Source organism: Diorhabda sublineata, chromosome 9, assembly GCF_026230105.1.
Source record: "Diorhabda sublineata isolate icDioSubl1.1 chromosome 9, icDioSubl1.1, whole genome shotgun sequence".
Classification (NCBI taxonomy): domain Eukaryota; kingdom Metazoa; phylum Arthropoda; class Insecta; order Coleoptera; family Chrysomelidae; genus Diorhabda; species Diorhabda sublineata.
This window is the reverse complement of record NC_079482.1, coordinates 17,916,893-17,928,546: the sequence shown is the minus strand read 5'-3', so window position 1 is coordinate 17,928,546 and position 11,654 is coordinate 17,916,893. Positions and strand designations below refer to the sequence as shown.

Sequence of the window (11,654 nt, the reverse complement as noted above, 5' to 3'; positions counted from 1 at the left end):
GAATAAAAATAAGTTTATTTAAATAAAGTTTATTTTTTTATAGATACTGTCTTACTTAAAGAATAATTATTCAACTCTTTAGCTTCCCAACATTCGTACCAAAAATTTCGTAACCTATTTTTGGAATTGTGACAAAATTCTCGAAAATCTTTGAGGATTTTTAACTGACAGTTGGTATCAACTCCTTGATTCGTTCTCCATCTTTTACTCACCATATGATTCCACGACCAGAGGAAACCCATCTAAAAAGGACAAATCCAAGTAAATTTTTCTCAATTTTTATTCAACATCTATACTGTATATAATAAAACGAAACAGTTACAGGGTCTTACTAGAAAGTTTTATAAATATTTGTGCCCAATACTTTAAACCTATTTGGCGTATCCTTGCCATCCTTGGTGGGTAGTGTACGCCTTATAAAATTTTGTTTAATAAACGTTTCTAACTACATAGGCTATGAATACTGATATCGAAGACTGATGGTGAATTGGGGTTATAATGAGCCTTTAGACAAGGAACTCTAATAACCTCCGTTGAATTGATACACATTTATGAATTCAAGTTAGAAAATAGGCTCCAATAAATAACATCTGCATATTCAATATTGGATCTGGATAGGAATATTTTTATAGCATGTAAAGGAATGCCGTCTGGTTCTGGTGCTGTGCCATTTTGGATACTTCCAGTTACGTTGGCTATCTCTTGATCAGTAAAAGGTTCGAAATTACTTTGTGGCCATTGGTCAATAGTTGACTCGTAGGGAGTGAGTGCATCGATTTTATAAGCATCGCTTCAAATGTTATTAATGAGTTATACAGAGAGGTCTTTCCAAAATTCACTTTTCGCTTCTTTGATGACTTTGCAAGTCTTACAAGTCCTTTTGTACTTGTAGCAATCTGTCGTTTTTCTTTCAATTTCGATGTTCCACCAACAGGGCATTTTATTGTGTTTGTCTTTCGTTAAGTAGGTACTGCTTTTATACGCTAGTTGTACGGTTTTTGTGAGTGACCCGTGTGCTGCGTTTGCTTGTTATTTCTATGATATTCTTAAAAATGTTCTAATCTGTATTCACCATTTTTATTTACGTCGCCTCTTTTACTTTAAAAAGGATATACTGATGATAAATTAGTGTTTTTGTCTCCAGCACTTCCCATTGGCTTATCTCTTGCGATTCTTCTTGTTACATCAATAAATAATCTTGTATTTCCTCGCAAAACGGTATGACGATCTCCGTTATTATTCACTATTATATCTTTTGTTAAGATCATTTCCATCCAATAAGCACCTCTGATATCTATCATTAGAGAGCCCCAGGGAGTGGATTTTGCATTAATATCTCCCAGTATTATAGTTTCGCTTTGAAGTGATTTTCTATCATGTTGTCGTGTCGACTGCACTAATGTAGTTTTGGATACTTATATTTGGAGGTATATAGCAGGATAGGATTAGTATGTCTTTAAAGTGTGTCAGTGAATACTACTAGTTTCGAACGAATAAACCATATTTTGTTAGAAAATGAAAAAATAGCCTCAATATGTCTCAGCATTTAATCCATTATCGCGTTATCTATACCATCGAAGACAGCGCCTGTAGTTTGCTCAAAAACACCAAAATAGAGGAAAACTTCAATGGGACAATATTGTGTTGTGATTGAAGTCTTCTTCCAACTTCTTGCTACATAAAAGACATTTTAGAATCGTATGTTTTACAATGTGTACCTTTTGTAGGAGAGGAATTTTTATTAATGCATAATACGTCCATTGGCGTCAGTTAGAGCTGTTTTCTTTACACACTTATATATTTGTAATTATCAATGTTAGAATTTTGAATAAGATAAAAATTTTAAAACATCAAAGGCTTTACAACAAAATTAATTTTATTCGTGTGTTTTAGATTTTGTGTTGAAGATTAGTTTTGACAGTTACTGTTAATATTAAATTAAGTCACCTTTCTAGAATTATCGTAATCATCTTTATTTTTTCCAGAAACATGTCTAGTAATATAGGCTTCATGAGGACTAGGAACAACATCAGCATGTACTGTATATTTTCCCATATTACCCGTTGACGAATTCACTCTACTTCTAGGTTTAGTTACTGGTCGTGAGATCAATAAGAAAATTGTTCCTGTTGCATGAATATATTGATGTTCTCTCGACGTATTAACATTATCGGGAGGCTCAACTTGACAATGTATAAAGCCAAAACGTTGAACAATTGCTTCTTGAAAAAGAAACATTCTGTCTGCATAAGAATTTTCTCTAAATTCTAGAAATAATATCTATTTTATGATATTTTCAAAACTATATATCTTCAATTCCCAACCTTTAAATAGTGGATAACTCCTTTCTTCTAGGCACCTAATATTAAGTGGAATAAAAATTGGTCCTCGCAAAGGATCAGACTTATTAGAATATGGTAATGCGAGTGGATCATGTGGTATGGGGATCATTTGAAGTCCGCAGGACTGGGCTTTTCTGTGCCAACCACAAAGCTAAAAAAGGAAAAGTTTAATATAAAAAATTCAATAAAAAAATTTGGTGTGTAGTAATTGAATATTTTCTGATTATTTACAACTAAAAGTAACCAGAGGCTCCTTTCGTAGCAAATAAAGCAATGATCGATGACATGCTTGTGGCAAAAAAGGCTGAAAATGATAAAGAGCTCATTTCCAGTTTGCTTGATAAATTAAAACTCATGGATTTGAAGACAACTTATTAGCTTATTCATAAGAGCAACAAGGTTGCAATGAACAATGTTATCAAGGAAAATATAATGAAAGCACGATGTGGGGTTTAATTTGGAGTCTAATTCGAGAAAGCTTCTACTTACACATAAAAAAATGGAAAAATATCAATTTTCAAAGCTTTTTGTATCTTTTTATATGTTTGGAGATTTATTTTTATTGTTCTTTGTAAATAAAAGTGATTAACATAAAAATATAGTCTTTTACTTTCTTTTGTATTCTACTGAAATATTTTTTTAGTTGAAGTATTTTTTCTTCAGTTAGACAAAAAAATTTTTTTATTGAATTTGTATCTTACCAATTCAGAAATAATAGATCCCGATGAAGTCAACCATTCAACAACTAATTCGTAAGCTTGATCTGGCTTAAAAACGGTTTGATAACGAGCATGACCCCATTCTAATCGATCGCTTTTACCAGTCAAATCAGTCTCTAATCTCATTCTTTTGTACATTGGTCCTAAAAAATAATTAGAATTCGTGATACAATAGGAAAATTACTTTATTTATTACAAGCTAAAGAAAGTTAAAATATTATGAATATGATTAAAAACAAATACGTTTCCGTTAAAGCAAAATTTAGCAAATTTTGTTTGTTTCAAAAAATAAAGTTTTAAATTCCAATTGTTACTTCTTGTCGCCAGTTTCCAATGAGCAGTAAATTAAAAAAACAGTAACACGACAAAACAAATAAAATGAATAAGTAACTGGAAAAAGAATTTTATTACGAAGTCTGTTAATGCAATTATGCGATATCAGTGCAAGACTCCTCCTCGAATAATTTTGGAAAAGCCCATTAGATGTTCTCCGTGAATATAATGCATCTTTAATTGGGGTTTTGGAAAGCATTCTACTAATTCCATTTCGTTTTTGGTTAAATCCAAAATGTCTGTGCTCTTTTTTATTGACAAGACATAATACGCCACTGCAGTTAACATAATTACATTGTTTTTCATATGAAACAAAATTCCCATCTGTCCAGTGGAAAACAGAGTCTAACTCTAAATGAATAATAGAAATTATAAATGACAATTACCAATTATGGTTGCTTTAGTTGGATACTAAAAGTTTTCATGTTACTGAAACACAAAATTTTCTTTATGTTCATCTAGTATAAACATATTCAAATTTTGCTAAATGTTTGCATAAATGCCTTGAGACACTGTACATAGTGTACATTATTGCAGCTAACAAAATTTGTTTGTTCTCCATATTAGCAAAGATCTTATCCACACAAATTTATCGAAAATTCTAATCTAGTGGAAACACATTGCCATTGACTTTTAACGTTTTAGTATGAAGATATTTTTTTCCAAAAATCTTTTCCGATTTATTAGAATGAGTTATGAAAAATTCAGTATCTAATAGTCCATAGGGCCTATTTATGAGTCGAGGGAATAGAATCATTGGTGTACTGTGCAAGATGAAGCGAGCTGTCTTTAAATTGTCTGACAGAGAACAAATAATGTAGATCACGCAGGAAATGCCATTCCTCGATTCAAGAATAAGAGTAAGATCCTCATAATATTGTCAGAAACAAGTTCGCTATATGGATATTTGTGCCGGTCCTGCCTCGATGTAATGAAATTCAAGAATATCCGGAATCCGTTTGATGTTTGTTTTATATATTTTTATTATAGCAGGCGGTTTACTTACATTGATTCTTCTGAATAATTTCTAGGAAGTTCTATTTATTTATTTTTTTTAATTCTTTATTTCCTAGAACTTTTGAGAATTTATTTTGTGATTTTACAGAAAAGCCAAAACAAAAACGATTGTAAATTTAATGTTTTCTGGATCAATTGCTTAGGCGCATATGCAGTTTGAAGATATTTCTACTGATTAGTGATGTAAAATGTTATTTAAAATTTACAGGCACTTTTAAAAAAAATTTTTTTAAGGATATGGCAATACTATCAATCTTAATTTTATTTATACTTGCTGAGTTGGGACTTAGAGCGAAATATGACTTTATATTGTATTTTAATTTAATGTAAGAAAATAACAAGAAAATTTCAAACCTAAAAATTTTTAAACTAAAACTCGCCCATAAAAGTTGTATTTAAACTTAAGTAAATATCCGTTTAATGTAAGAAAGAACATAAAAAACAAAATAATATCGCAGCAGCATGGAAGGAGGATTTTAAATTGAAATTAACTTATTAAATCTAGCAAAGCCTGATAAGTAGGTAGGTACGATTTGGGAATTACTCTAGCTTCAAATAAATGTAATTAGTCTTTCTTTATGTTTGCGTCAATCTTTAGCTTAGTTGTGTAGGCCGGAACCAAATTAGAGTCATTTTTTCTTCCTCTTTTTCTTATAACCTCCCCTTGGACATCTTCACTCTCATAGGATGTTTTCACTTGAAAGGAAAAGGATTTTTCCTTCTCGAATCTCACGACTTTTATATTTGAAGATAAAACTTGTATTCCATTTATGATTCTGTCAAAGTTGTTGCTGATCTGCGTCTGAAGATTTTTATGGCACTACAGCTTTGATCGACGAAATAAGATGACATATTGGCTTACGGCATTTACAGTCACGAGTAACTCATTGTAATAGTGACGCTTGGCGCCTCACGCGGAATCTGTTAGTGCAAATGATATGGCACTAATAACACAGAATCATAGTGAACAAACCGAAATAGAAAGTAAGCGTAAAATTTGAATAAATTATTTAATTGTTAGTGATAAGTTAGTTAAGTGTATAGTGTTTGAATAAATTAAGAACGTAAGAGACAGTGTTTATTAATTCACCCCACGAATACAAATCGTATAAATAAAGAAGAAAAACATTACAATATTTTTCAAAATGTGTTATCATCTACATTGGACAGTGTAAACTATTGACGATCTCCAGAAGTTGAACTTTACTGCATTCCAGTGCTAATGGCGAAAAAAGTGTTTTCATAAGTAAAATCTAAAACCTAACTGAAAAATCGCCTTAAAACCCCAACGTTGGAAGGGCTCCTTTCAACAAAAAAACACAGTTCCAAATAGCGGTAATTGCTACAACTTCACTGCGTCTACAGATTTAACAAATAAATTAAATTCAGCATTAATGTACCTCCAAAAAAGTTTTTAGATTTAGACTGAATAAATTTGTTTTATAAGATCTCTTTTCATATTATTTATATACCATTTCTGTAGTAAGTATGTTTAATTTTATTTTTTGTTAATAGTTTTATTCAATTTTACTAACGTACTTATTGTTCATATTTTTGTGAAAGTAGGTAAATAAACAAAATATTGCCTACTTGTAATTTCTTCTCTTATTCTCACTACATGAACTTTAGTTTGAAATTTTACGGTTTCACACGGAATCACAATTTTAGCTTCCAGCCATTTGGCACCCCTGACAGTGCTTGTATCTGATCAGAAATTCTTTTATTATCAAAATCAATGGAAACAGTGAATTTAGATTCAAATTAAGTACGGGGAAACTATAAATGACAAGCACCAATTTTGGTTAATTAATTAGTTCAAGCCTAGCTTGAGGTTTTTAAATGTTTGATAAGAACTCTGAAACATTTAAATTTTATCATAGGATATGAAGAAATAAACAGAGTGTAGTGCGCAAAAAAAGGTGAAAAGATATTTCTGTTCTTCACCTTTAGCAAATAACATTGAAATGTTTTGAAACGAGTAAATGCTATACAGTAACAACTTAAACTTGATTTACCTTCCAAATCATTTTCAGAGTATTCTACATCTATATCTTCACATAAGAAGTGAGGCACACCGTGCTCTCGATCTGAATAACTATTTGGAACTTGTAAGGTACAAGGGGGAGTTGATAATCCCCAATTTAAAGGCTTCTTCACTTCTACTTCCATCCATTCATTTTCGAAAATTTGAATATCACCACAAGGTTGAAAGGTTTCTTTATCATCTAAAATAAATATAATTACTACAAAGTTTACTTTGTATGTATCAGAATTTTGGAAAAGAAAATTTAAAAATGATATTCTATACTACTTTCTTTGGGACAATAAAAATAGTTTGATTATATATTTCAGTGTAAAATGGATTCTTTACCTTTGTCATTTGATACAATATAGAATAAATAGAATCCATATATAAATTTTCTCTTTGGATCTCCAGAAGCATGTCGTATTAATTGTTTTTCATATAATATCTGCATTATCTAAAATAGTATTTAATTCAAAATAAATTGAAGAAGTAATCGATCTATCATATTATTTTACTTGAAAATGAGATTCCGTATAAATTGAGCTTTAACAATACAACTGAACAGAGGTACTAAATAATCTATCAATCGATGTACGAGCCCCATTCCATTTCAGTTGGTCCAATTGAAACAAATTACTAATTATTGATTTTTCAGCTATTAAAAACCGGCAAATTGGTTCGTTTTGAGCACTTTATTTTTTCTATAAATATTTTAGATACTTTTACAGGAGTTACAAGTCTATGTTATAATTACAAACAAAAAGAAACAAAAACCAAATGTAATCAGAAAAGCTTAAATATTAAACATACTTTTAAAAGTTACCATTGCGTAACATCCCCCTTTTTTTTAATAACAGTCGTAATTCTTTGAGGCATGGTGTTTATTAAATTCTGGCAGTATTCGGGAGTAAAACCATCCCAAATTTCTTGTAGTCTTTCTTTTAATTCCATGACATATCTAGCTGGATCTAGATCTAGCTGGATTTGCACTGCTTTTTCATTTCATGCCAAAGTGTTTCTATTGGTGATAAATCTGGACTACTTGAAATCCACTCTAAAAGTGGAATATTGTTGTCTGAGAACCATTTTAAGGCATGCTGCTCCATATTGCTCAAAAATAATTGGCAACAATGATTCTTCTAAAATATCCAGGTACTTTTCAGTATTGACAATTCCGTTTATGAAATGCAGTTTTCCCACTCCTCTTGCAGATATCGAGCCCCACACCATCACAGATGTCGGAAATTTTACTTTCCGCTTCAAATAATCTGGATGAAAAGCTTCATTTTTTGTCGAATAACTCTACTTCGATCGTCACCCACGCAAACTTCAAAACGAGACTCATCACTCCAATGTATACACCTCCACTGTTCAAAATTCCAATTTTTATGCTCTTTGACCCATTTAAGTGATTTTTCTTTTGGATTTTCAGTCAATAATGGCTTTTTCTTGGCCCATGTAAAGAAAATTTCAATTTAGAGAAATATGCATTAAACTAAGGTGTTACAAAATTCACCTAGTATGTCCAAAATCCTAATTTTTGAGCCTCTCTGTGACATGTGGATCTTGAAGCCCGCCTACCCACTGCATTACTCCAAAGTACACTTAGTTGACCATAGTTAGCACGTCTGTTTTGTTGAATTATTATTTTTAACGCCCGTTTATCTTTGTCTGACAATTTCGATTTTCTTACGTACCGGCGTTTAGAGACAATCGAACCATTTGCTTTGCTTTATACAAGCGAACTATATTTTGAACACTGTATTTTGACATGTTTACGACTTTCGCGATTTCTGAGTTCTTTTTCCCATTTTTGAATAAGTTTATTATGATTAATCGAATTTTTTCATCAATAACTTTTCCTCTACCCATTTTAAAAATTATACTCTACCTACATTATTAGTTGCGTATTTTAGACCTAATGAAACTTTGAACACAATTTTGGAAACAATGAACCCTTGTATATGCATAAAAAATTATTATCAACAAGACCTATCTATTTCCACCGTATTAAATATCATTCAAAATATTTGACAATATTCATCCAAAACCTATATTTTAGACATAAAACTAAAGGTTTAAAACATTTTACTAACAGCTACTTTTTGGCATTTTAAAATAAAGTTTAATAAGTTCGAATTTTTCTGAAATGAGACGGAGCTTGTACATCCTAACTCGGGATGATTACTTATATTAGGAACTAATATAAAAATTTTTCAATATCCTTTTTCAATCTATTTTCCCAAACACGAAACAAAGAGAACTGTTAAATTTACTGATTACTTCAAACACCGTAAACTTTTTCCCCCCAAATTTGCCTGAGGATTTAGCATAACTTGTTATAACAAAATGTAAATATTCAAACCCTAAAGAAATTTATTGAGAATATTAATTATAAAAAATAATATACCTGTATTCCTTTCTCAATGGAAGGAACTTCTTCCATATGAGTCATTAGCCAACTTACGGCATCTGCAGTAACGAAAGTAAGATTCGGTAAATTTTGTTGAACACTAATAAACAATAAACCATTTATAGGATGTTTCATGCTATCAATGATTTCAGCACTTGTCGCATTTGGTTTAAGCATAGTTATTGGTAAACTTGTACTGAAATATATTTAAAAAAATGTATTATAATCAATAAAAAAATTAAATTTGAAAGCAGATTTAAAGTCAGAAATGTTCCCTTTTCTCTCAAAGTACTTGGTTAAATAAGTTATTTTTTTAAACCTCATCTTGATAAACTTTCTACTCCAATAAATTTTCATTTTAGTCTAATATTCATGAATCAAAGAAAATGTTTACGAAGACATCTACAGGAGCAATATTTCGCAAAAAGAACGTGCGTATATTTTATCTTTCAAAATAAATAATTTTTATCGTGAATATAAAAGACTTAAGAAAATGGAAGATGAAGTTATAGGATTATTCTAAAAAACCGATTCAGCAATATCAGAGTTTCAGTATCAGAGTCCTCCGCTCCATCTACACTTTACATCTGTGAATCATGGAAATAACATAATCCGGGATACACTATCGGCCGACCCCAAAATCGATTAGTTAAATTTCAAAATATTACACTTTAACAAATTTCTCTTCCATATTGTCAAGCGAAGGTGAAAACGGTGTCTTACAAACCAAAAATAATAGTGTCTATTATTTGCTAAGCTTATATTTTGTTGGAGAATGCGACAAGTTAAAAGTACCGGCTGATTGTTTATTATTCTTTAACTGTGAATTATTTCTTCGGTGTTTATGATTTTAGTTTAGTTCCAGTAAGCCCTGTGAGGGCACAAGTATGTTTTGATTCACAATTTTTGGACTCAGACACCTTTTTGTGAGTTCGTGTACGAATTGTTTTATTTTCACAAATTCAGACTTAAAAATACCTCGACGTATCGTTGACTATAACGTGAAAAAATATGCAACCACCAGGAGCTTTGGCGATAGAAAACGTTCAAGGTGGCTTCGAAAAACCACAACCGCTGAAGACAAACGTATTGTATTGAGCAAGAAAGGTGATCGACGACATACGGACTCATTGATAGCAGCTCAGATCAAAAATCAAGGGGTCTGCCTTTGACTACTTCTACAGTGAAAAGGAGATTCGGACAAGTTGGCCATTTTGAGGGGGTAGTGAAAAAACCTCTTTCAAGACGTCAAAATAAAACTAAGAGGTTGCATAGTACCAATAAAAATTGGACGAATGAAAAGTGGGAGATAGTTTTTATGGAGTGATAAGTGTGATAAGATATCATCTGCGTCAAGTAATAATTGACCTCTCCATGCTAATAGTTTACCCAGGTGTCTATTTGTAGAATAAGACGGTAAGTCCATCGATCATTTTTTCACTGTTTTCATCATCGCTGTAGGCCGTTTTTTCATTCTTCATTTGTTAGTTCGGCTTGGGTTACTTCAGTAGAACCTTTTCGTCGGTTGAGCAAGTGTAATCTCAACTGGAAACAATGTAGAGACTCGGTGATGAATTTGGGATGTTTTGGAGCAAAGGCGACTAGGGATATGGTAAACATTTAAAGGGTTTTGAAGACAGAAGGCTACAAAAAATGTTAAAGAAAAATGTAGTACGTTCTGACCAGCGCCTGATCAGCAGAAAATCTATCTTCTAGTATGATAACGATATAAAAGTGTGCAAATATTATTTGAATGAATTGGAAAAGAAGAATGTACAGAAAGTAATTATTTGGCCGTCACAGTCGCCGGATTGAGTTATTGTGGGACAAATTGGACAGTGAAATCAAGAAGCAGTGTCCTACTTCCACTTCACATCTTTGGAATAACCTGAATAGCGAATGGAACCAAGTAGATGACGATTATGTGTAGAAATTGTTAGAGAAAATTCCAAAATTATGCACCGAAATAATAAAATCAAAAGGACGTTACATCGATGAACCGAAAATTTAAATATATAACAATTACAGATTGTACTTTTATTATTACTATCTTCTTATATTTGTATTTTCTTGGGATTATAAATATCAAAATCATTTTGTTTTTATTTGTTGTGTATCGGACAAACTATAGGGGGGCAAAAACTTTTGACTGGTAGTGTATATTCCTTTCAATGTATACCAATGTTTTACAGTAATAAAATTCTTTTTACGGGAGAGAACAGCTCATCAACAACGACTGGTAATGTTAACGAGCTTGAAAAAATCTTTTCGACGAGTGAAACACTGTACTTTTTGTACAACCCCATTTATATCTTTATAATATGCTAAAAAAAGAGTGTCGTGATTCCACGTTCAGTAGAACCTGATGAAAAACAAACTCGATTCCTTCGAAAATTGCAGCTGATTTATGAAGAGTCATATTTGCAGTGGCCTTGCATTTTATGAGTTGTATACCAACAAAAAAACATCTACAAGAGGTTAAATTCTCTCTAATCTCTCGGGAAATGATTCTATAGGTAAATATAAGGAAAAAAGTTGGTTTAACAAAACTTCCAAAAACGCTTCGTAAGCGAGTTATAGTGAGCGATACATTTCGCCCGGATTCCTGATCCACCAATAATAGAAAGCCATATTAAATGTCTCAGGTCTGAAATTTTCATGCAAATTTATTTGTCTATACGTATTTTGACCTGAAAATTTGAATAAAATAGGTCTCAGATCTGTAACTGTAATAGTTTTTACGTTAATTGACGTAAAATACAAAAAACTCAACTCAACAACAGCATTAAACTTTCAAATAAAAT

The 11,654-nt window shown here is 31.4% G+C and overlaps 1 protein-coding gene across 6 annotated transcripts in view; it reads right to left on the bottom strand.

The window, feature by feature from the left end:
* Positions 1–13: 13 nt before the first annotated feature.
* LOC130448713 (GATOR complex protein Iml1) overlaps positions 14–11,654 on the bottom strand; it is a 68,567-nt gene continuing 56,926 nt past the window's right edge. For all 6 annotated transcript variants that reach the window (XM_056786189.1, XM_056786192.1, XM_056786191.1 and 3 more), the window contains 7 exons: positions 8,848–9,046; positions 6,783–6,891; positions 6,427–6,636; positions 3,044–3,204; positions 2,325–2,493; positions 1,948–2,267; positions 14–242 (listed from right to left, as the gene is read on the bottom strand). In XM_056786189.1, the coding sequence (XP_056642167.1) occupies positions 30–242; positions 1,948–2,267; positions 2,325–2,493; positions 3,044–3,204; positions 6,427–6,636; positions 6,783–6,891; positions 8,848–9,046 (1,381 nt within the window). In that variant the 3' untranslated portion in view covers positions 14–29. The remainder of the gene's footprint in view (positions 243–1,947; positions 2,268–2,324; positions 2,494–3,043; positions 3,205–6,426; positions 6,637–6,782; positions 6,892–8,847; positions 9,047–11,654) is intronic.